Source organism: Mesocricetus auratus, unplaced genomic scaffold (genome assembly GCF_017639785.1).
Source record: "Mesocricetus auratus isolate SY011 unplaced genomic scaffold, BCM_Maur_2.0 Super-Scaffold_100018, whole genome shotgun sequence".
Classification (NCBI taxonomy): domain Eukaryota; kingdom Metazoa; phylum Chordata; class Mammalia; order Rodentia; family Cricetidae; genus Mesocricetus; species Mesocricetus auratus.
The window spans coordinates 18,290,634-18,317,839 of NW_024429199.1; the positions used below are offsets into that span (position 1 = coordinate 18,290,634).

The window sequence follows — 27,206 nt, forward strand, 5'->3', positions numbered from 1 at the left end:
CTATAAGTTGGAAGTTAATAGCCTTTGCTAATCTTGATGTTCTCATCTGAGAATGTATAGAGATGACCAAGATTTCCATGGTCCTATTAAGTTCCACAATAATAGCATCCTCCTAAATCTTCTTTCTTCATATATATCTTGTAATTCTCATTTTCCTTCTCTCCACCTTTCCAGTTCTTTGTCCAGTTCTTTTCCCCCTAACTGCTAAAAAGGCATGTAAATAACTCAACTACCAGTAATTCCTTATGCCCTTTATGTATGTGTCATCATTTCTATGTAAAAACAAGCATTTCCTAAATCGCTGTACACTTCTTGAACAAGAGACCATGTTTTATCACAATGTTCTCTATCAGTTATTAATTTATTTCTGAAGAATGTTACCAGCAAGAGATGAACCTCTTCAGATGGCAAAGATGTGATACTCAAAAAATGTAGTTATTATATCACCTGTGTCAATGTCACATGAAATTCTTCTTACAAATGTAGATATTGACATCTACCTTCTCCATTCCTAAATCAAAACCTTTAGAAGTAGAATCCATACATTTTAATTTTAAACATATCCGCAGGCAATTGAGACTCAAGTACAGACTATGTATGTGTGTTAGTATGTGCACATGATTGCAGAAGGCCAGAAGACAGTTTCAGATCTTCTTGGAACTGGAGTTATATGAAGTATGATGTGGCCTGATATGAATATTAGGAACTCAGGTCTATTGAAAGAGCAGCAGTTGCTTTTAACCACTGAGTCATCTCTCTAGCCTCACTGTAAATGCTTTTAATTTTTATTTTCTCTGTCTTAGTCTGTTTAAGGTCCTTTCTTTTGGTGAGTTGTCAGCCCCAAGGGCATTCCTGCCTGAAATGTGGCTAGTGGGTCATCAGTCTGTGTCTGTGGTCCTTACAAAGTACGTTGGTGAGCTTCTGCCTCCCATGTTACCAAATTTCTTCATTACAAGGAACCATCACTGTATGCCCTCTTTGCACCCTTTATTATTGGGTAAATCTCCCAGCTATCTCAACGGCATACAGAAAGAGGCAGCTGTGCAATATGACAAATTGTCTTCTAATTATGGATTGCTCTTTTGAGACAGGGTTTCACTGTATAGCTGAGTTGGACTGGATTTTGTGTGTGGACCATGCTGGGCTCAAACTCACAAAGGCTTGCCTGTCTCTGCCTTCCAAGTACTAAGATTAAACATGTCCACAACCACACCCAGCTATACTTAGGATTTTTTTCTTGTATGAGTTTCTTGAGAATTTCAGAAAATGTGTTTTATTCAGTCACCCTTTCTCACACCTCCCAGATTCTTCACTCTGTCCCTACTTACCAAACCTTGTGTCCTCTCTTTGTCCACATACCAAGTCCAATTTGTGCTGTCTTGGTCTTCCATTGGAACATGGTCAACTTACCAGAGGCTTCACTCTTGAAGAAAACTCCTTCTCCCTCTTCCAGCACCTATCATAGCTCCTCAGGTAGGGAAGAGACATTGTGGCCACCTCCCATATCCATGATGGGATTTTCTCTGGCTTGAGCTTGTTTGGGGCTTGGGCATGCTGCCATAACTATTGTGAGTTAATATGGGCAGCTATTTGTCTTCATCTAGAGGACACCCTTTCCTTGTATTCATCCGCCACCTCTGGCTCTTAAACTATGCCTCTCTTCCTCAGTGATCCCTAAGTCTCAGTGAAAGGGGATGTGATATAGATGCCTCATTTTCAATACCTTGGACAGTTGTTGGTTTCTATGCTAATCACTCTATATTTCCAATAGAAACTTCTTTAATGAGATATACATTAATCTATAGTATAAGAGTAAGTCATTAATACTATGTCCATTTAGCAGAATAATAATAGTAAGTTCTTCTTGCAGGCCTATGATGTAAGTAGTCCCCTGCTCTTGGACTGACAGTATTGTCAGGTTAGGGGTTTTATCTTGTAGAGAAGAACTTAAATTCACCCAGAAAGTAATTGGTTACTCCCATGATGCTCATGTCACTATTGCATTAGTGGACATGTCTTTTCAAACCAGTCATTATTGTAGCACTGTTAAAATGATCCTGTAAAGATCAAGCTTCCAAATGAGTTCCAGCTTGATGTTTCATGTGCTGTGACTCAAGATCATGGTGTCTTCAGCAACAGGGTCTTACTTTTAAAGTTATGGAGGGTAATCAATAGCATTGTCAATAAGACACCTCACTGGTTGACAATTGCAAATGAGGTACAAGTCATTCCTAGCATTGCTTTTTTGTTTGTTTGTTTTACTTTTGTTAGCTTGTGATATCTCATAAGACATTGTCATCCTGTTACAGAATGACTCCACTTTAACTCTTGTGTGTGTGAAAGAGAATCTATAAGGTTCTACAGTAGTAGGTAGATTTCTATGTGACTTTTCCAAAAAGATCTTAGTGTTATTTGTCCCCCCCCACTTTTCTGCTTCTTCTATCCTGTTGTGGCACCCCAACCCCAATTTCACCTTTCCTGTTCCCTTAATCCCCTTTAAAGGGTTATATTCTTTCTCCTGTCCCTTGAATGACCACAAGGGCTGACTTGGATGTGGGGAAAGGAGAACACTTATTCACTACTAGTGGGAGTGCAAACTGATGTTGCTCTATTGAAATCGGTGTGGAGGGTCCTTAAAGAGATGAAAACAGATCTATCAAATGATCTAGCTATACAACTCTTGGGCCTATATCTCAAGGACTCTATCCTACACTACAGATACCTGTTCATCCGTGTTGCACCTCTGCTCTGTTTACAGTAGCCAGTAAATGGAAACAGCCTAAATATCCATCAGTTGATGAATAAATAATGAAAATATGACATAGTCACACAGTGGAATACTATTCAGCTGTTAAGAAAAGTAAAATTATGAAACTAATATGTAAATTGATGAACCAGGGAACAATAATTCTCAGCCCAGATTCTGAATGTTAAACATCACAATTTTCTATGATTTGAGGATCTTATCTTATCTTCATTGGGAATATCCATGGAGGTCAAAATACTAATAAGAAACAATGGAGATTGTGTGGGTCTTCTAGGAATGAGAGATAGAAGGTAATGGTAGTTAGTGGATTTTTAATGAGTATCTATAAGAATGTTAGGTACTCTGCACAAGGTCTTTGCAAAATATTTTGCATCATTTATCAAGGGGATGATCCTGTACTGCAGATATACAATCTTAGATTCAAAAAGTCCAATCAATTGATGCCAAAATAAATAATCAGATTCCAACTGCCTTGACACAGGTAATTTGTGTTATTTATCTTTGTGGGATTGCTAGCTGGCAGGGTGAAAGTGTTTAATAACTTAATTTTCAAATGAATACTTGGATTAAGAGATAAATGTTAGTAACTTAGCTAGAAAAATAGAACTGGAATTCCAAACCCGACTGTGAGCTGAAAGCCCGCACTCACACTCTGGCCTCCTCTGGGAAATGTGCAGGGCGCATTTCCCAATGAGGCACTAATGTGGGGAGTGCATGTGAAAATTCCCGAAAGCATCTGACTCAGGAAGGTGCATTTTTATTCCTCTGTTTCATCTGTGATTTCATGAATCTAGGAGAAAAGCTACTTACTTTTCTCTGCTCTGAACATCAAATGTGACACACAAAGCCAGGTATGATTTTTTTTTAATGGTATGCCTACTATTTGCACATCTTCTTGTGCCTATTAAAACACCACAAATCTTTGCCTGCTGTTTGTTTATGCTAAGGCTTCGACCATCAGATATGTTACTTTAGCATGCTATGTGGCACGAAGATCCAAGTTTATTCATAATATAACAAGTAGAGTTTGTTTTTTCGCACAGACCAAAGTTTGTTTCGCTCAAGAATGTGAGTTGGTAGTTATGGCTTCACAGCCATGCAAAGTCAGTACCATTAAACTATCACATTTTCTGTTTATGTTGACTAATTATTTCTCCCATTAAAAAAGGGGGGAATGGTTCTGTTAGCCAGGCCAGAGTACATAATGATTCCCACTGTTGGATGAACACTGTTGGACCTGTCTCCTGAAAAACGCTGTTATTTACCACCCACAAACTCATCAACAGTCCTGGCTCTCTGCAGGATCTGGATTCTCAGCCTTCCCCAACCCCTCTTGTCCTCTGTTCACCTCCACTTGGGAACATGGCCACTTGGAGAAAGGGAAGTTTCCCCTCCCTTAGAACCGGCTGGGGATGCTGACTCAGTACCTTACATTTTAACCCAGAGCAGAATGTACTCACTTTATGATGGAGTTTCTATTTGTGGTTAAGGAAAAGATTCTTTGCTTTTAATACTTCGGGTGCTTTTGATAATGTCTCAGGATAAGACTGAACCAGTAGGTAAAACCAGCTGGTCACAAGGAAATTAATATGATTTTTCCTATGATCCGAGTCAACTTTGAAAGCTATCCATGGATTATTATTCTTTTAATGACTAAAGTTTTAATATAATGTGGAGATTCTTATATAAGTCTTATTAGAATTGAAAATGCTAGTATTCTGAATTACTAGTCATTTCAACTTTGCATTACTAATAGATTTAGGAAAACACAAGAAAATACTATATTGCAAGACTGTAATTTTTAAAAAGATTTTATTCTTTTGTGGCCTCTCATATATTTCATAATGTTCCCTTTTCTTTTTGCTTACAGCAGCACCCAAATACACCCCATTAAAGGGGGAATGGAAATTTAAAACCCCCAAGCAATCTAAAATTACTGCTGGTGGGAGATAGGAGGGATCGGGGCGGTGGTGGTGGGGGTGAAATGGAATGTTCTCACATAAAAGAACACAGAGACAGATGCACAGGCTCTTCAAGGGTTGGAATCTGATGGAAAATTTGTGCCTAGTTAGAACGTTTCCTCTAATATAAAAATTAATAAGAGAACATATTTTGGGGAAAATACAGGATACCCACTCTTTTTCCAGACCTGTATGGCTAGGAAAAATCAAAGTGAATAGCACTATCATACCAAATATGTTCTCTCCTTTCCTTCTGATGTTTACAAAGCACAAAGTCCACTGACACCGACCTGTGACTTCATTTAAGGATTCCACCTTCTTCTAACCTCTTCGCCTGTCACTCAGAGTAATGGAGCTGCACAGGTTCCTTTCGCGACATCATTGGTGGCTAGTTCTTCCTCACTGCTGTAGTCTTCGCACTCACTGGTCCTTGACTAGGTAGACTCTTACTTGGATGCTCAAGGATGGCATCTGGGACTTCTCCTCACTGTCCAGGCCTCAAACAAAGAATAATGTCAAAATGCCTCACCTCACCACTGTGTTTATAGCAGCATCTCTGAGAGATTCTGTGCTACCATACTCAACTGAGACCGAGATAATCTATATTTATCTACCTCTCCATTTATGTATTTATCAACTGGCTATCACCATGACATCAAGAACTGGATGCTTTCTTCACCCATCTATTCTCTGTATAACACAATGAATTCTTAATTTTTTTTACTGCAAACCTTAATTTATAGCCTCTATATTACATCAACGCAGAATGAAGCCCATTTTTAACCATCTTTGACTCATGCTCCTAACCCCGTAGCATTGGGTTAGAATAAATGTAGTCCTTGATAACCAAGCTTACATCTAACTACCAAGTGTTCCACATATGGTAGACTTCAGGAATTATACACCTACTATGATTTTCTTAGCATTTTTGATGACTTGATTTTAATGGAAAAAATAGCTAATTACTATTTAATGTTAGCCTCAGCTTCTGTAGCTGTAGATTTATTTGAAAGTATTACCAAAAAGTATTAGACTTATTTTAAGAAATTATTATTTAGGAAGCAAAAAAGGAAGGTTTACCAAGTTCCCAGAGAAATTATTCCCATGAAAAACAGTGTGTTTCCTGCATTGGAATAAGGGTGGATTGCCATCTGGTCAGTACTCAGCAGACTTGAATTGACTCTTTACTGACTGAGCCTGGTGAGAATTCTGTGAAATCATAGCTATAGACACAGCTTTTCAAGTAGAAATGATAAACTGGGATAAAACATATGACAGGGCCAGGCAGTGGTAGCACATGCCTTTAATCCTAGCCTTGGGAGGCAGACACAGGAGAATCTCTGTGAGTTTGAAGCCAGCCTGGTTTACAGAGCTAGTTTTAGGACTGGCTCCAATTCTACAGAGAAACTTTGTCATGAGCCACCCCATCCACCCTCCCAAAAAACAAAGATAGAGCAGACTTTACCATTCTAACAGATTTTTTTTCAGTTTTGATATGACCCAGTGATTTCATTCTTTTAAAAATATTTTCTTTCTTTGAAAAATGACATTTTTCTAACATAATATATCCTGATTATGGTTCCTCTCCCTCTACTCCTCTCCCTGCCTCCCCAACTCCCTCCCAACCAGAGCCATCCACTTTGTCTCTCATTGGAAACAAACAAAAAGGCTTCTATGGGATAATAATAAGATTAGATAAAACAAGCTGGGCGTTGGTGGCGCACGCCTTTAATCCCAGCACTCGGGAGGCAGAGGCAGGTGGATCTCTGTGAGTTCGAGGCCAGGCTGGACCGATAGCCTCCAAAACAATACAGAGAAACCCTGTCTCATAAAAACAAAACAACAAGACAACAACAACAACAAAAAAGATTAGATAAAACAAAGACTAATACATGAGAATTGGTCAAAACAAACAAAAAGAAAAGATCCCAAGAAAAGTCACAGAAATGGATGTAGATACAAACACCCACTCATTTACACACAGAGAAATCTCATAAGAACACTAAACAGAAAGCCATATTATATACACAAGAAACTTATAGAGTAAAAAGAATGAACACATACATATAGTTTAAAATGCTCTGACATTACATTATGAAACAAGGATGCCAATGAGTCATTTTCAGTTGACCATCTATTGCTGGGCATGCAGCCTACCTTTAAGAGTGGTTTGTTTCCCCAATAAGACTCCCCTGGAGGAAACTAAATCTAGTCCCTGGCCTATGTACAGGTAAAACACCAAGTGAAGTATGTGTAGGTGTGTACGTGCATGATGGCACATTACATATGTATAATTGCATATGTATATACTAACACACCTGTATACATATGTATATTTAAATAATAGTTGAGTTTTAAATAATTTAATATGCCAATATTTAATGTTAAATCCAATAGATAAATAACATGTAAATAACATGTAGCAATATTTCCATATGTTCACATCCACAAATAAAACTGTTTCAATAAATTATTATTAAACAATAATATCAGTACAGAGCTGTGAATAAATACTTCATCCAATTGTCAAAGTATGGGTATCTAAAACAGTGTTGAGGTTGGAATGATGATCTTGAGATTAAGAGCTTTCCGGGAAAGCATGAGGGAACAGAGTTCATATGTCAGGGTCCATAAAAATGCTGAGTGCATGTCACACCTACCCGTAATTAGAGCACTGGTTTTCAAGCCCTGGGTCACGACCCTTGTGTATGGTGACAATCAAGTGACCCTTTCACAGGGGTTGCCTAAGACCATTGGGAAACACATATATTTAACATTACAAGTTGTAACAGTAGCAAAAATTACAGTTATGAAGCAGCAACAAAAATAATTTTTATATTTGAGGGGGTAACCACAACATGAAAAACTGTATTAAAGGTCTGTAGCAATGAGAAGGTTGAAAAACATTGATTTAGACCTTCTGACTGCATAGACAAGGGGTCCCTAAAGCAAGTTGGTCAGTGAGGCTAAACATATTTGGCAACTCCAAATTTGAATGAGAGATCCTATCTCCTTGAGTAAGTTGAGTGATTGACCGACAATTCCCAGTGTCAACCTCATGCAACCCACACACTCATGCAACCCACACACAAATACATGAAAGTAGAAAAAGAAGAAAAGCAAGGTTATATTCCATTTTAAATAATTACACATATTCAAATAAACTTTTGTGCCTACTTTGATATCTGTACCTAACTCCTCCAAATTGTTTAGAATTATGATCAGAATTAAGCTCCACGTTATGAATGAACCAAAAATTACCAGTATTTTCTTGTTGTAGTCACCAAAACTTTGTAAGAGACTGCCAAGCAATTTTAATTTTTAACATTGGCTGTTTCTTAGAATTGGCCTTGCTAGTCATTCAAGGAACCATGAATCATCCGAGAATTTTCAGTTACTATAATATTACTCTAGAACAATACACTGAAACAACACTGTTGCAATCAAGTCTCCAAAGACTACACTCAATTGTGTAGAAGTACATTTCTTGACTTAGTCAAGATAACAAAATAACCACCACCACCACAACAACAAAACACTCACATTTTCTCTAGGTAAGTGGATTGCTAAAGTAAAGGACATCTAGAAAAACCTTTTGTTGTTGAACATTTGTCAATTAACAATATGTCTTTAATAGCTTTTCATATTACTGGCTATTCCTTTCAATCATACTTGCTATTAAAAAATCAATGCAATAAATAGCCACTCTGTATAGAAGCTGGGAACTATCCAAAAGACCATGAAGAAATTATCATACCAAATAAGCCCCTTAACTCAAGAAACACTCAGTGTGAACACATCCATAAGAGATGAAGTCTAAAGAAGAGGACAGGGTGAAAGTGAACCCTCTTTTCCCTCCTCTTTCTCTCAAGGCCCCGGGGAGGGGCTGGGTGAGTATGCTTGTTTGCTTGCTTCCTTACTTATTGTTTAACATAACGTCTATCAAATTTGTGAATGTATTACATTTTAATTATATAAATTGTAAAATTGCTCTTCTGTAACCAGCACTTACATTGAATCCAATCAACCTTGTCTTGTGAGCCTAAAGTTTATTAAATTGGCATCTCTGAAAATCATCCAGCCACAAGAAAATGAGGAGCAGGGATAATTGTCAGCAACACAGAACAATGGGTTTCTTTCACATGGCAATTGGAATAGATGGCAGTTACACTTCTGGTTGAACTTTAGAAGTGAAGTAAAGGAGGAAAGGTCCATGAATCTTTCATTGACTTATTACATGGAGTTCTTGATGCTGCATCATTAACACAACAAATCATAGCCGGGCGTTGGTGGCGCACGCCTTTAATCCCAGCACTCGGGAGGCAGAGGCAGGCGGATCTCTGTGAGTTTGAGGCCAGCCTGGTCTACAGAGCGAGTTCCAGGACAGCCTCTAAAACAATACAGAGAAACCCTGTCTGGAAAACCCAAAAACAAAAACAAAAACAAAACAAATAAAAACCACTACAAGTCAGTTAGCAGCTAGGTCATTGGAAGACTTTTGAATTCCTGTGAATTTTTACCTGTTTTCTCATTCATATCTGTCCCATTTTCAATAACATTCACCTATATTCAAAGGGATTTGTAAAACACAAAAGATGTAGATTTTAATCTCTTAGCTGTTATTTTCTTAGTAATTGTTAATGTTCTTGAATCTGATAATTTCTGCTTCCACAGATCACAGGACAGTTTCCATGTTAATTTTTGCTATCTTATGAGACACATGCTCTTAAATATTAAGTGCTAGAAAGATATAAGGCACCATTGAAATTTGCTCATAATTCAGCCGATTTCTTTTACAAAACATCCTTTTTTTTGCTATGTTTCTTTTTTCTTTAGTCCATCAGGGCTTCTCCCTTTCAACACCTTATGTAGAATCCTATGCACATCCCCAAGAAACACTCCAAAGTTCTGTCCCTGTTTGATCATGTCACATTATGCCATAGTTTAATAATTACCTTTACCTTAACCTTAATCCAATTCATCACCTGCAGGCTTCCTCATTCTAGGTAGCGCCTTCTCTCTCAAGAACTCAAAAACCAACTTCTCAAACTCCTTTCTAATCCAGGTCATTTATGTTGGTTATCATATTTGACTGATTACACCACCTTGGTCCTGTTGGAACATGCATCCAATCCTGACCATATCATTCTGCCTTAACTTGTTTGAAGTTAATGCCACATTAAGTGCCTTATGATCTCCAGGTCTGGTGAGGTGTCTGAGAAAAACTATTTTAGTAAAACTCACATCATATCTCTCACCAGAGAGAAACAGCGTGGTTGTCCCTCCATGTTCCCCAAAGGATTCCGTAATGGAAAACACCCGAATGCCTTCAGTCTTGAGAGTCCTAATTCTCCCTTTACCTAAAGCTTACATACCCTTTTGTCAAACTCATGCCAGTTCACTTCTCAGTTGGATCAGTGACGGTGCTTCCTGCTCTAGCATGCCACAGCCATGTACATGCTGATAAACTCCAATTACTGTCCAAGACAAATTGAAAACTTCTGCAAAGAATCCCTTCTATACCCACTTCCGCTACCTCCAATGTTCATATGTAACAACATAGAAAGACATCGTTTGATAAGTATATAATAATGTGTAAGTAAAAAAAAATAAAATCAGTAGAATGGGCAGAAAACAAAGAAGCATGACAGACTAAAATTCTCTTTTTTGTCTTAGAATCACAAAATTTTATGGCTGAGAGAGTTCTTACAGGCAATCCAAAGTTTTCTGTGGTTTCCATATAAAAAAGTAAAAAGCTCTTGTCTTAAGATGAAGTTTGGGAAATTTGTATCTAGTTGTGTAATACTGGCTATAATTTCAGTGATCCTTATACAGCATTCATGAAAGCAATCACTACAGTATTCACCCATAAAAACAGGATCCCAGAATCTGCACTTCAGAGTCTCAACTTCTGTCATTTCCCATAGCCAACATTTAAACTTCCCCAAGAATCAATTTTTTTTGTCATTTTGGGCTCAAATATCACCACCCATATCATATATTGCCTGATTACAAACAAGCGAATCTCTACCACAAGCTGGAATGGCCTAACCTCCCTCGAATTTTCAAAAACTTTGTTCCTAGTGAAAACTACAGAAAGATTTGTTATATCCTAATGTTGACTTGCATCATTTCACTGGGAAAAGTTTTAGGGTAGCAGGGAATTGAGCAAGGTCTTGGCATATCTTACCATGTCACAGGAAATGGTTACCAATCATTAGACCCACTCAGAACTGTCTCTAAGTTTATGAATATCCAAACCCAATTCTTTAAATGAAACATTTTAGGGAATGTTAGTGTTTGAGGCCCTGAAAGTGTAAACCACATTAATATTAATAACTGATATATATATAAAATTTAAAAATCATGTTTTCCTTAAGAAGCCACATTTCAGAGGTATCAACAAATTGTTGGGGACCAATTGGATCCATCTTTATTGAACCCGGGATCACTGCCTGACTGAACTGGAAGCAATTTTGTTTTTCAAGTATGATCTAACTTTTCCACAGGCGGGTTTAGAAAAATCTTTGCATGTCACACTCACACCTCCAGTTTCTGCCTTCGACTCTGATTCTTAACAGTTGAGACTCTCCTGCACCTTTGTGTGGAGGGTGTATCCCTGCTTAAAAATAGGTTCTCATTTTCTCCCAGTCCCCAGCGCTGAGTGCTGGCATGAAAAATGACCCTGATACTTGGAAAGGAGTTTCCCGTACAAGTCCCTCAGGTCCCATAATGGCAAAACCTCCTCGTCCACTTTATAGAGTCGCCCCACCCCACAGAAGAACATGTACAGGAAAAGCAGCCCTCCCTTCCCCCACACGTTTCCTCAGTTTATTTATGAAACGTCTTGGAATGAGAATGAGCTGCTTGTGGTTCCTGTGGCTGATTTGGGGATGGTTTCCTGAAGGCCCGGGGAAGCTGGTCAACCGAATGACCTCTGTGTAGCTAACCCATCACCCCAATGGGAAGACTGTTTGGTTTTACGGGTACTATTTCTAACTATGTCTAGAGGACTTTGTTTTTGCAATGAAGAACTTAATAACCAAATATCACTGTGAAAACGGACTAGTAGTTTAAATGTCTATCGGAGCTCACACCTTCCCTTATTACTCTACTTGAAATTCAAAGAACTTCTCACAGGCTCGTGTTTTGAATACTTGTTGCCTAGCTAGTAAGTGATAATATCCGGGGAGGGGTGGAGACATTAGGTGGAGCCTAACTGGTGGAGAAAGATTATTAATGGGGGACCTTTAAAGTTTATTGCCCAGACCCTGGTTTGCCTCTCACTCCACTTCCTGGGGTGGCATCAGAAGACTGGAGGACTTTGTTTCTGAAATACAGAGTTTGATAATCCGACATCACTGCAAAGACAGATTAATAGTGGCCATGTCTACTGATGGTTATACCTTCCTCAGTCAATGAAAGAAGTCAGAAATATGGTAAGGTGCCTTTAGACACCTGTATACTCCCTGTCAAGGGAACAACATCTTCCTTCTGGCATTTAGAAACGCCGGAAGGATTAGCATTGTATTTGGACAGAGAATCCATTTGGAAAGACGATAACCTTGAACACGAGCTTCATGAAGCATGCCCCTTATTTAGTCCTATCAGATGACACATAATTAATGCCTACAGTAACGTTAAATGAGAGGAGCTCAATCAATGGTTCCTCGAATATTTATGTCTGTTCAGATTTGCCAGCGATCATGGATGACAGTTAGAAATCTGGGAAAGTGTACTGATGTGATTCTTCTATTAGAGTGGTCCACCCTCAGCAAACATGCCTTTACCTTGAAAGGAGATTTACATAGAGTCACAAAAACTCTAAGACCCCCCCCAAAGGACAAAATAGTAAACAAACATTAAATCAGCACTGATATTTGACCCACATAGACTTACTAATAAGAGATTCAAATGCCAAGTTTTTTACATGATATCAATTTGAATGGTAAGAAGAAATATTTCAGAAAAGCATTGGGCAGTGACAAGATGCTAATGTAGTTTCTGAATCCATTTGAGTTGTGCTCATAGTTGTGCCAGTGTTGAAAATAGATGTTCCAGACATAATGTCCCAAACCAGCCTCTCACTCAAGTGCATGTGATTACACTTGCTGAGGAAATCAGAAATGTGTGCTTATCATCTGTTGCACATACAAAATCAAGTGAATTTTACCCATTTCACTGTATAAAAAAACAAAACAAAACCACAAAATGGCCAATCCTCCATTTTCCTGGATGTTAATTCAGTGAGTATATTTTACTGAGGTTATTTTTTATGAATTATTTGACTCAAATATATTACGGATTTACAAATGCACAAATGTATGAGATTAAAATTACAAATAATATATATGGTTAAGGAAAATTTCAGGTTAAAACAAAAAGTAGGGGGCATTTTCTCTCACTCACCCACTATCATCAAAAACTAATTACAATAACGTATTCACAGACCAACATGTCATTAAATTTTATATCTGCAGTCTAACCTCTCTTTCTGTTTTTCTGTTTTGTCTGCCCAGTGCATCCTAACGTCAGCCAAGGCTGCCAAGGAGGCTGTGCGACGTGTTCAGATTACAATGGATGTTTGTCATGTAAGCCCAGACTATTTTTTGTTCTGGAAAGAATTGGCATGAAGCAGATAGGAGTGTGTCTCTCTTCATGTCCAAGTGGATATTACGGAACTCGATATCCAGATATAAATAAGTGTACAAGTAAGTATCCATATCACTTTATATTTTTATCTCATCTTCAGGGATTTCTCCTGATTAAATGAGCTTCTAACCAACCTAAAATACACAAAAATAAGTAATAGCTACATAATATTTGGGATAATGCATACATAGACTTATCCCTTGGGGCAGAAAATTTTCACTACTAACTTAAAAAAATCCACTCAAGTTTTATTTGTTGTTTGTTGTTTGTTTGTGTACAAAACCTAGAGCCAAGAACATGATTATCACTCACTGGACTTATAGAAAATTACAATAGGTATCAGAACCAACTGAGTTACCATTACCATTATAAAAGCCAAGTATTCAATAACTGGAAGAATTATTTCAGCCATTTTGACTTTTATAAGTTCAAGTACAGGAAAGAAAACATTATTTGTTAGTTGGAAATAAAGTCTATGAGTACAGTCATCTTGACCCCAAAAGTCCAGTCTCAGCAATGGAAACCAAGTGAATTTGAAAGATGCAAACCAGGGAACATCACAACTCAACCATTCCCATCCTCCCAAGCCACTGCCTGTGACTTTCTTCCATGTTGTGCTAGCCTTATTGTTCCCCTCCTAAGAGCTTACCAGGTCAAGACCCGCCTTTGCAACTTTTGTTCCTCACTGGCTCCTTGGGCACTTGGACGCTCCTTGTTCCCTCATCAAGATTCTAAAAGTGTCACCTCAGTGGGGTGTTCCATGGTCCTTCTTATCCAGAATAGGTCTCTTCCATGTGTCAGTCACCTGTCTGGTTTTCCCACATTTATCTGTTGCTATTGTTGTTGCTGTTTTTCCAAACACTTACCCCTCTGAAACCAGATTTCTTCAGCCTGCCTTCATGGTTCTTGACTAGGCTTGAGCCTCAGTTATCTTGGTTGTAAATGAGACATATTATCATGACTGTTGTATTGGATTATGCTAAAGTTTAATAACAATGTTGCAAAATACTCATAATAAACATGGTTTATGGTAATCTTTACTTAAGAACTTAAGAGTCAACTGATGGTAATGCTTACTGTGTCTCCTTGTAGAAAGGCTAGCTTTGTGAACACTGGACATAACCCCCATGAACTGCTATCAACCAGTATCTATAGCTTTTGACATATAGTGTACAGTTACATTTTAGTGAATGGACAAATAGCTCGAGAACAGTATGAATGTTATGAACAGCAATATCCCTGTGTATTTAACTCAAATTATAATGAAGTAATATATTGAGTACTCTTATATGAACTCTCCGGAATCAAATTTGATTTAGGAGGTTATTGGATTTGAGAATACTTAGATAGAATTTACTGGCTTTGAATATCCTTAATATGATCATATATCCCTAATGTGACTGTCCCAAATCTATAACATTTTGGAACATGATGTCAATGATCATAATGTTTCAGATTTTAGAGGACTCTATATTTTAGATGCTGGAAATAAGGATGCCCAATGTATGTTATCCATGTATTTTCATGAGACCCTCTGTTCCACAATTTTTAAAGCAGCAACTGGGGTTTATCAGCTAAAGATTTGAGGAGAGTCCACAATTCAGTCTAGTAACATAACATTGAACCCCATCTTTAATGTAAGAGTTGCATGTATTTGGGAAGATGATCCAGCAATAGTTTGGAGAAGAAGACAGCAGGGTCACAATTCTTTTTCTGTGTTTCTCTTACAGAATGCAAAGCTGACTGTGATACCTGTTTCAACAAAAATTTCTGCACAAAGTGTAAAAGTGGATTTTATTTACACCTTGGAAAGTGCCTTGACAGCTGCCCAGAAGGGTTGGAAGCAAACAATCATACTATGGAATGCGTCAGTATTGGTGAGAAAGGCCTCTAAGATTTAGAATGGATGAGAAACACTTCAGATGGCAATGCAAGTCTCTCTGAAGGTTCTTCTAAAAGCCCAGTTACACAATAACCTGAGAGTATCTCTAACATCCTGTCCATCTTTGCTTACAGAAATAGGTGTTCACAGAACCACGTCCATCATGTGTCATGGGCAACTTAAGAGTCCTATATTCTTTCTTAAGGGCTACTTGCAATTGTTTCAAACTATTCTGATCATCAAAGATTTGTTACATTCCAGAGAGAGAGAGAGAGAGAGAGAGAGAGAGAGAGAGAGAGAGAGAGAGAGAGAGAGAGAGAGCGAGCTTGGGACTCACTCAGATTGACAGAGTGAGACAGTCCCAAGTTTGATTAATTGCAGGCCTGGTTTTCTGGAGAGGAGGTCCCTCACACAAGTTGTCTGTCTAAATAACACATCACTGTCAAGCTATGTTTTCTCTCTTTTAAGTGTTACACAGCTACTAGAGCTATGAGTTAGATGCACACTTGGGGAACAGATGCTATACTGAATGAGAAAACAGCAAAGGAAAACTCCAAGTCCCTTGGGCAGTGGCTGCAAGAATCTTTGATGCTGCCCCAGTGCTGGCATGTGTACACAGAGCCTCTTGATTCAGTATGAGATAGTCTCCAGGAGTGCCCCAGGGTCCCTACTGTATGCTTCTGTTAGAATCTAAAGTGTTGGAGAAATAATTATAACTTGGTGGCTTAACCACTTCAGGACAACCACAGCTTTTATTTCTGTAACTCTTTTTTTGTGTGTGTCAGAAGCTAACCAACATGTGATATTTGAAAGTTAACCCCAGAGGCACTGGAAAACAGCAGTCCAGAGTCAGTTTGGGTCTGTTTTGGTTTAAGTCTTTTCTCTAGTCAATAGGAACACAGAAAAACAATGTAGGAAATGGTTAATGGTCCATGAGAGCTCTCCTAGCCTACTCGTCCTGAGGATTGACAATTAGAAGTAGTACATGTAAAACAAGCTATTTAAAATTAAAATAAAAAATGATATAAAAAAACAAAAAAAAGAAATAGTATATTCCAAGAAGTGAGAAAAAATGGGAAACACCCCATGAAATACTCAAGAATGGGTCTTGAGGATAAGTTACTGGAAGCTTGTGGGATTTGTTCTTTACCCAGAACAAAGGACATATATTTAAGTTTTGTTAGTTGTTGCAAGATTCAGCGTTCAGTCTTTAAAAGCTAAATGTTCATTAATGCTTTCCTATCAGGAAGCATGTTTTTACATGTGGCACTTTGGGGTTTGCTTTCAAAGAAAACTGCTTTTATATCTCCAAAGTTACCAAGTTTCTTTCTTGCTGTGAATTTTAGTTGACGATTATATATTTTAAAATAGGAACTAGCAGCCAAATGGCCATTTGTTGAATAAATGACCTAGGGCACAGCTGTATTTTAGATCAGCAATTTCTGCTCAGGACTGGCTCTTGGAGCCTGTTCCCTAAGGGAAGACTCCTGTCATTTGGTATTGGTCCTCAGGCATAGCACGCACAGGCTTGCTGCAGATTATCAGAGAAGATGATAGTGTGCTGCACTACACAAAGGATTATCAAGTGTCCCTGTAACAAGTATGGAAGGTTAGGACCCAACGAGCTGAAATGTTGGCTGCAAAACACATCACAAGTTTCAGTGTTTGGATCAGCACTTTAACTTGAGCTCCCCACTGCCTACTGGACAGTATTTCCCCCTGCTTAGAGTAGAGGTTGACTGTTGTTTCTCTAGAGGTTAAACTGAGAGGAAAGGTTTGAAACAGAAAGTATGGCCCCATATCAGGATGACATGAAAGATCAGTGTCACAATGTATTCAGTTCCTGTGGTTCAGGAATCTAATTGGGGGTACTGTGTCCACCATTGTCACGGACCTTTGCTTCCTCTCTGCACTGTCATTCTGTTTTCCTCATTGTTCCTCTCAGAGAAGCAAATAGTCACAGACAGGGAATGTGGCACTCTAAGCACTGAGAGGCAGGGCTCGCTCATGCCTTAGCTGTGTCTCCTATGCAGTTAATAACCAAACCCAGGACAGCAGCGTTTCACCAATTTTGCCATCCCTTCCCCTACATCTCAGAGTGTTACCAACTACAGTATGGCCCTTTCTACTATCTGGGGACTCATTATTTTTTCTGAAATACTATGTTGGTGCATAGCTTTCTATGTTAAGGTCATTCTTTTAGCAAAGTTATTTTCCAGCTCTACATTGTTCATTTTAGCTACATTGAACGTAAATCACACTTTCATGTTGAGTCTATTATTTGGCTAGCGTTTCCAATTTTTATTAAAAAATATATTATTTGCTTCATGAGGCTTTTGTAAAGCATTTCTGAAGGAGAAAGATCTCTTTCCCTCATACCTTTTTTTACAATCTGATCTAAAGACTTTTACTATCTGATCTCAGTTATATTTCCTCCTCCCCTGGAATTATCTAAGATTTACATTAGAATTTTGCCTTTATAACCATTCATTTTCTGGTTTTAGATCAGTAATTATCTGTGCTGTAACTTTTCATATTTGATTGCCTAAAATCAAAGCATGTGTTTGACTTTTCATCTTTGTCACGAAAGACCTGGCTTCCATATTAAACAATGATTTTCTAATTTGTCCTCTCAATCGTAATGTTAAACACACCACACACACACACACACACACACACACACACACACACACAAAGTTTACTTACAGACTAACATCTCTGTTCTCAGCCTTCTTGAGACTTTCTAGGCTGTATTACTTTTTGATGATTAATTTAAAGAGAGGATGTGAGGCAATAGTGTTCATAATTGTCAAAAGATTATGCTATTAAATACTGTAGCTACTTCATTCTCCAATCAGGAATGCAAAGCTTTAACTGAATGTGAAGCTTATTTTGAAGCTAGTTCAATACTGCTCACGGAAGTTTTCAGAAACAAATTTACTTTTATATGGCTCTTTGCCGCATTCAGGTATCTACAAGTGACTAAAATACCCATAAAAATGAAGAGCATTTTAAATCTCTAGATTTAAAATAAAATTTTAACTTAAAATACTTATATCTAGAGATTTCATTTTGAATCTCTAGAACACATAGGTTACTGCTTTTAAGGTTGTCATAGGAGATTGTATTCTTACAAACGAACAAACCGTTAAATCAGAAGACGATGGAAGAGATGACTGGAAAACACATTCTTGTGAAGACAAATTTGTACTCTCTGAAAGTTTGTACTGGAAGCCATTTCCGTTGTATGTTAGGAGGTTTCGTGGTCATAAAAACAGGAACAGCATTTTTAGACCAGGTAACGCACACAGTCAATGCTGCTAATCAGGAGACAGAGGCACAGGGATCATAGGCTTGAGGGTAGATTGGACTGCATATAGAGACTCTGCTGGAAGGAAAGAAGGAAAGGAGGGGGGAGGGAAGGAGGATGGCAGGAAGGAAGGTAGGAAGGAAGGAAGGAAGGAAAGAAGGAAAAGGGAATTTTGGAGTTGTTTCTTTTCTACTACTATTAATGAGAAGCAGAGAAACTACACTCACACAAAGGAAACAACTCTTCACAAGAGCTTCGGCTGGGCACACTCTGCCCTTTAAGAGCCACGCAAGGACATTCAGTCCAGATGTGAGTTATCAGCAGTCACTGACCAGAGAAGTTCCCTAAGGTGAGAGGCTGCTGCTCATTTGCTGAGTCATAGATATTATTTAGGTATCCAGCAGCATGGGAAATAGGAAGGGCACTGTGTAGAGGACAAACACATGGATTCCCAGATGTTCTCAACTCAAACAGCATTCCTGTCTGCATATAGCATTGCTCGCTTTGTAAAGAAGGCACAACTGCTCCACCTTAAAACTTTATCAGAGCTTGACAATAGTGGTGCACTCCTTTAACCCCAGCACTAGGGAGGCAGAGGCTAGTGAGTTCAAGGCCAGTCTGGTGTACACAGCAAGTTCCAGGACAGCCAGAGCTCTTAGAGAGAAAAATCCTGTCTTGAGAAACCAAAATTAAATAAATAAATAAACAAAGCAACTTCATGAGAAGTTCTAGGGTAGGGTTCATCATCCTGTCCTTTATAATGACTTCCAAATAATTCTGAAATCTGCTAAAGTTTAATTCCCTCAAGCTCTATTAAGGATCACACAAGAATTATAGCAGTGCTGAGAACCATACAAAGCCTTAGTGGAGTTGTAATTATGCTCGTGCCTGGGTTAGCTGGGTCCCCTGTAGAAGGCCAATTTGATGAAAGAAGGTACTGACCCAACAACATGTGTACTAGAAACATCCTACTTCTGCCCCTTACTCCTGTTATCTTGCCCAGTTTTAGATGTGTGATATGGATTTTTTGTTTGTTTGTCTGCTTGTTTCATTGACAATCCTACCTGCACCTGCGAGTCAGCTGAGACAGTTTCTGTTTGGTTTCAGTGCACTGTGAGGCCAGTGACTGGGGTCCTTGGAGCCCATGCATGAAGAAAGGAAAAACGTGTGGCTTCAGAAGAGGGACTGAAACGCGGGTCCGAGAAATACTACAGCATCCTTCAGCCAAGGGTAACCTGTGTCCCCCAACCAGCGAGACAAGAACGTGTATAGTACAAAGAAAGAAGTGCTCGAAGGGAGAGCGAGGTACAGACACACTGACAAAATTTGCTTCTCTGAGCCCTCACAACGTGATGCATGTCTCACTCTATAGCTTTATATGGGATATTTGGCATCATTCCTCTATCCAAAGCTCTAAATGTGTAGAAAAAGAACATTATGACTCCAAGTTACAGATTATAGATAGGATACATTTTTTTAGTATGGAACCTGATCTCAGAACTTTAGAGTATGATAAATAAACCTCATTTCAGAAGACTACTGTAAAAGCATTTGGGCTTGATTTTTCCCCCTGTGATCTGTCTTGTTAATGCGTAGGAGCTTTTGGGAAGTTTCATAAACACAAGGTGAAGATAAGACCAGAGCAAAGGGACCATCTCCACCGACACATTCCCTTCCTTGCTTATATGTTAAATTGGTGCCGATGACTCCAAGTTTCACATTGGAAGTAAAGGATCAAGAGCACTGAGGACGTTCTGTCCCAAGTTGCTTTGATATGTCTCATATAAGGTTGCATAACCTGTTAGATCAATGTGATCTGTGTCAGAACATGTTAAAATTTCTAAGTACCCAAAAGAAATTTACCTTGGATGTAGAGCATGAGTGGAAACAAACTTCGTTTAGAAGAACTGCAGCTGCTGATTTTTAAATTATCATTCTCCCATATTTCTCAATCACATCCCCAGCACCACTGCCTACAAATCTGCTGTGTGCCTTTAAATAATTATAGGTAATCTTTTGGTGAGTCTGCAAATGACCCTCTCAATTAGCTAATTGACAGAGGCTGGATGCCCCTGCAGCTGAACTTCCTTAGCTTATTTTAGTCGTTTCTTCACTTACTCATTCACATGCTTGTATTGAACGCTTACTTTTGTGACCTCATATCTGCTAATCCCTAGAGATTCAAGCTACATAGAAGGTTCTCTAAGAGTACTGTGAAGTCAAACTCAGTGGGAAGCTGGGATGGCTAAACAGATGGTCACAATGTCCTATAGTAAAGGAGTTTCTTGTGAACACAAAGGAGGATGCTACAAACATGAGCGATGTTTATATAAAAAAGAATTTGGGTCACCTGAGCTTTGAAAAATGCTTTTTTATAGTATCTGCAGAATGAGTTGGCTACAATAAGAATGTTTGGAGACTTCCATTACCATTGCACTCAACACATAAGAGTAGTAAAATTTCTGAAGATATGGGTTATGTTAAAGAGAACATCAGACTTTTGTAAATTTGAAAGAGGTTTTGATTAAAATTTAGTTTCGGGAATGAAAGTTGGCTAGTGGAAAAGGTCTTTTAGCATTTGTTACCAATTAATTTAAAACATCTTAGATTGTAAGAGTTGGCTTTGGAAGTCAACTGTTTGAGCACTCTGTTGGTATGAGCCCATTGCTACATGGTTACTTCTATTTACTAAATGGTCTTGAAATTTAATGAGCTACATGTAGTCTTCAATCATACTCTTTCTATAAATTATACAGTATTAATAAGTATTTTGTACATTTCCCTTTAAAATATAAATTAGATAAAGCTTACCCCATAAAATTGCCATATTATCTTTCCTATTTTATTTTAGAATATGCTTTTCCAATCTACCTTTTCTTGCCCCTGTCATAAATATTGTCATTTCTTAAAACTAGTCACTAAAAGAGAAGCTATGCCATAAAGCTGTTTGAACAGCCACCTGTAACTTAAGATTTCACTTAAAATTTTGATTCTGATCTTTGTCCCTTCCTTCTGAGCATACAGACACACATTACACTTAAAACGGAACTATATACAATTAGAACAATATAAATGTTTCATTATTTTTCAAATTTGATAATGCGCAGACTAACAGGAATTGTGAATTCCCTGTAATGACATCTCTAGTCTCATATCAGTTTTTATTACTCTTCATTTGTATCTCAGTGTGCTGATTTCATTTTTTAACGTGGGATAGAAAATGTAAGGAAGGACTAAAACTGCGTTCTTAATTCATTACCTCCTTAACTTCTTTTAATGTCTACTCATCTAATATCTTATGTCAACAGCAAGAAGTCAAGAAAGTGAGTAACTGTGGTCTGTGTATAGACGCTTTCCATCAACTATATAGGATATGGCAATTTTACCCAAGTCCTCACTTAGGCTTTGATGCACATTTATGAAACATGAGTGGTCCACCATGAAGTATTTTAAATATAAATAGTAAGAAGCATAAACACTAAGAAAGGAAGGATTCCAGAAGGCTAAATAGACTAGAAGACAGTGACCTAATGGTTTCTGGATGAGCTGATCATTTTTTTTTATCTTAGGAGGGTAAACGGTAAGAAACCTTCAGGCAGTTTAAGAGATAAGCACTGTACAATGATAAGGACGAGATCTACCCTCTGGCGTATCTATCTGCTGCTTAATTACTCTGATTTCAGAGTTTAGAATGCTTAAAAATAGGAAGAGGTTTTTTAATTGTCTGGCTTCAGCACTGATAGACAGTGAAGCAAAAGGCCAGGTCTTTGTTACAAGGTGCATGCTCACATCTTGATTTGAAACCTGCATCTGGGACCTGCCTGAGAGGGAAACACTGGGCAGAGACAGGCCACTCTTATTTGGAGCAGGTGCAGACTTGTTTTCAGGATTTCTTTTCTGCTGCATTCTAATTACCAAAGGCAGAAGCTCCAGGGAAGAGTGATAAGATCCAGAAATGGTTTTCCACGAGGCATTCAGAAAAGTTAAGTAGAAGGAAATAGTTTCTAGATACAGATAGTGTTTTGAAAAGACACAAAATCTCTCACACACATTATTTTTCTTACTTCCACTTTTCTTGTGCTTATAGTAACTATAGGAAACAAGGCTAAGGAAGTCAATGTATTTTTTGAAGTCACGATTCCTAGTTATAACCAACTGTACTATTTGTCTACTATTTAGGATTATCTTCTTTTATCTATCATGCTCGCCTTTTAAAATCAGCTTTGAATTATTCATAAGTTACTCTTAAAAAGCTATCACTATTAGAATGTGTCTGTCTGTTGAACATTTATGGACTTAATAATGTATTTGGAGTGTTAAGATATATAAGATGCATTCTAAAAGGTTATATAGACAATCATATAGACTTGTAGAATATACATATTAAAACTATTGACATAGTAAACGAAGAGACTGTACATTTTCAGTGGTTGTCAGTCCACAATTATTGACTTTTTGACATGCTCAGTGTAACTTCAAGGGAAGTGAAACAGCATGTGTGTGTACCTGTTTTTGGTGTAAAAGGGTGTGTGTGTGTGTGTGTGTGTGTGTGTGTGTGTGTGTGTGTTGGGAAGAAGATCAACGTGTTTCTTATTCATTCGTACATTCCATCAATTTATCACATAGATAATGTTTAGGGCAGTTAACAAATAATGGAGAAAATTCTTTAACTTGTGAAAAGGATTTCACTAATCAGAGGTGTCCTATGACCATGGGAAAGAAAGAAGAGAGGAGACATGACCATACTAGAGCAAGGGTCTATCTTCTTCCCTAAAGATGAATGAGCACCCACTCCATCTGAAAGACAAGAGGGAATTGATTAAGTAGAGAGAACAAAATGTCCAGAGGCCCTCCAGGGAAGAAACCAGCACAGAATTAGCAGGCCATCATCTTAGCTGACTAAACTGTAGATGGCCTCTGTGTCTTCACAGACTTTTAGAAAGACATAGATCACTATATGTAAACGACAAAAGGGAAGATAGTTGGGTGTTACTCAACTACCAACGTTATAAGCATGGATTATGTTTATGATGAATACTACTTTTACAATCACAGCAACATCACATTTTATAAAATGTAACAAAAATGGTGAAATGTTCTAAAGATTTGGGTGGTCAGCTTCTTTGTCTTATTGGTTTGGGGTTTTGGTTGTTTTTTTAAATGCAGGGTCTCACTATATAGGTCTGTCTGTCTGTCTTAGAACTTGATATGTAGATCATGATTGACTGGACCCCCCCCCCAGGGATCTTCCAATCTCTGTCTTTTGAGTACCGGAATTAAAGGTGTGGTTTGAATAACCATACTCAGCTTCATTAACTTAAACTTTTGTGCAATATTTGTAATTATTCTCTTGATTCATAGATGAGTTACTTGCAGGAAGGATTTATATTAAATGTTATTTTAAAACAATCAAGATTTCCAGAATGCAACTAGATGAAGCTCTTGTTATTGACGATAAATAGATGCATTTCTTGTTGTTAGCAACTAAGAGTATACCATCTTCATCTCTCAGAAGGCTGGCTGGCTAACTGGAGACGCTTATCCTTGCAAACATTTCAGGATGAGGTCTTTTTGCTCTTTAGCTATTGCTGTGAGTAAACTACCCTCTCCAAAGAGTATGAAGTGATAGGAGCTCTCTTGTTTCTGATGGGACACTATTACCTCCTAATGATATATGAATAAAATGCTGCAGGGACAGTTAATAATCTTTTTGTTACCTTTCTTGTATAAAGCCAGTCCTACACAAATGGATGGTCTGTTGAGATGCTGGGGAGGACCTCTTGCCATTGGATATCTATATATGGTGGAAAGAACAAAGGGGGGCTCAAATAGGTATAATCTTTCCTTGGAGTATATGCACTAGTCAATTTTGCAAAAAAAAAGATTAATATAGAAATTTGAATTTTATTAATATCTGGGTATCTGGAGAGATATATCAGTGATTAAAGCACTTGCTGCTCTAGTGGAATATCAGAGTCAGTTGCCAAGCACCCACACTTGCCTGCTGATAACGTCCTGTAACTTCAGTTACTTCCTATAACTTCCAGTTGCAAAGTACATAATACCATCTTTGACCTCTGACAAAACCTATATATATATATATATATATATATATATGACAACACACACACACATCTAACTTTTAAAAATTCCAGTTATATAGATATCATTCACAGAGCAGAAATTCCTTATTGCAGAAATTCCTTATTGTAAATATATTTATTTTTTCTTAAAAGGCCGACCCAAATATTTTGCTATATGTCATTAGTAGGAAAGCCTACCAGTGTTCAGTGAGTATTTAGCCTTCTTTTCACCAAATTTACTTACAATAGCTATTGTTATCTCTTGTTTTACAATATTCTTTATTAGACAGAATTTTAAGTTCAACAATCTTCTTGGTTGAGATGTATTTATACATCTTCATGGAATTCATTATGATAATTTAACATATATTTCAATGGTAATATTCAAGTAAATTTTGTAAACACTTACATCTTGGAGTGTTAATACTATTTATGTGTTGGGAATTTATGCTCCTCTTTTAGAGTTACACATTAATATATCATAGCTTATTTGAAACAATAGTTACTCTACTTTGTTAGAGAAAGCCAAAAACACCTTTTAATTTGACCTTTAATGGCCAAATCTTTCTGAGGGTTCTCTGCTGCCCACATTTGTAGGTCTGAAACTAATCCAAGATATTTACTTTGTGTAACTGATACCATAAGGAAATGGAAGTACCCAGCCAGCATTTGAACGAATATAGAAAAAAGTGAATGACAGTTACTAGATCTCTTGCCTTTTACACATTTTATAATTCCACTTATACTCCCAAATAACAACTTCTTTTTCTCCTCCTCTTTCTTCCTTCCTTTCTTCCTTCCTTTCTTTTTCTTTTCTTTTCCTTCTTTCTTACTCTTCTTCTGATTTTTGAAACGGCCCTTGCTGTCCTGGAACTCACTATGTAGACCAGGCTGGCCTCAAACTCACAGAGATCTGATCTGCCTCCCAAGTGATAGGATCAAAATTGTGAACCACTATTCCCAGCACTCACAGACTTCCTAATGTCAAAAGGGAACTCTGTAGCAAATGGGAAGGCTTTCCTTTCCTGGCTTGTGGTATTTGGCTTATATTACTTTATCTCAATATGATGCCTCTTTCAACCTGGAGATCAGTGATTGGTTAGAATGGCTCAGCAATGAGCTACTAGATGCTGTTTGTCTGTCCTACTCAGTCCAGGGCTGATGCTATGACCCATGCTGTTGTGCCTTGCTTTTATGTGGCTTCTGAGGATCTGAACTCAGGTCTGATGCTCATGTGGCAGGGATGTAATGAACTCTGTCTTTAATGTGTTTAAAATAACACACTGTTTTGTTACTTGAGAGAGTACCAGCTTATTGCAAACAACATTCTTCAGTCCCTAACCTAACAACATACTGTCTTTGTGAGCTGTTTCAATAGACTCATGCGACATAATAAGTAACCTCGGAGCATAGAGGCTTCAGGCAACAACTGTCCATTTAAAAAACTGTGACTGGTCAGTTTAGGCAGAGATGCTCCTACCAGTTGTGATTTTAGCTGGACTTCCTCATGTGGCTGGGTGGTTGAACACTGAAGAAGTTAGGCTATGCTCAATGTCAAGAAAGGTTCATCAGGTTCAAAGAAGAAAACAGAAGTAGTTTTTTTGTGAGGATGTACTTAGACCTGCCAAGCTTATATTTCCACAACCTTCTGTTACTTTGTGCTAGTCAGAAGGCATTCCTGACTCACAAGATGAGGAATAAGTTGCACCTGTTGCCTGAGGCAACTGTGACATTACTTTGCTGGGTGCCTTGTAAGCACAGGCAGGAGGGAAGGAAAGTGAGCATTTCTGCCACCCAGTGATCGTTATCTTGTTCGCAGTTGGATGAATAAGGTCACCTAGTCTTTACCAATGTCTTATTGTGACCTCATTCTTTCGAACACATGGTATAGATGTTCAGGATATCATCTCTATTGTACCTTCCTATGTGTAGAGTGAAGTATATTATATATTACCCCTTGATGCTACAAAATACCTGCCACCAAACACACACACACACACACACACACACACACACACACACACACTTTTAAAAGGAGGGTTTATTTTGGCTCCCAGTTTGAGGTCATAGTCCATCACCCCAAAAGCCCTGGCAACAGGAACAACTGGTTGCATTGCTAGGTCAGCCAGGAAACAGAGTGAGATGAGTACTGGTGCTCAGTTTTCTTTCTCCTTATTATTTAGTCCAGGACCCCAACCCATGCAATGGTGCTACCCACACTTAGTGTCAGCTACCCTAATAGAGAAACTGCCTCATAGATATGCCTATAAGTATACTTCCACAGTGTTTCTAAATCGCATCAAGTTAACAACCAGAGTTAACCATGGCAAGAAGACTAAGGAGAAAAATGTAAAAGGCAGGCCAAGGGTCTGGAGAGATGGCTCAGCCATTAGGAGAACTTGCTACTGTTTCAGAGGACCAAGGTTTGATTCCCAGCACCCACAGGGCAGATTGCAGCTATCCATAACTCCCACCCCACAGGATCTGATGCTGTCCTCTGACATCTAAAGGCACCAGGCACACAGGTTATACACACATGTGCAGGCCAAAC

The 27,206-nt window shown here is 38.2% G+C and overlaps 1 protein-coding gene across 2 annotated transcripts in view; it reads left to right on the top strand.

Moving 5' to 3' along the window:
• The window catches only part of Rspo3 (R-spondin 3), a 78,885-nt gene that overhangs the window by 15,425 nt on the left and 36,254 nt on the right, over positions 1-27,206 (top strand). For both annotated transcript variants that reach the window (XM_040728253.1, XM_005065776.4), the window contains exons 2-4: positions 13,248-13,439; positions 15,111-15,257; positions 19,680-19,877. In XM_040728253.1, the coding sequence (XP_040584187.1) occupies positions 13,248-13,439; positions 15,111-15,257; positions 19,680-19,877 (537 nt within the window). The remainder of the gene's footprint in view (positions 1-13,247; positions 13,440-15,110; positions 15,258-19,679; positions 19,878-27,206) is intronic.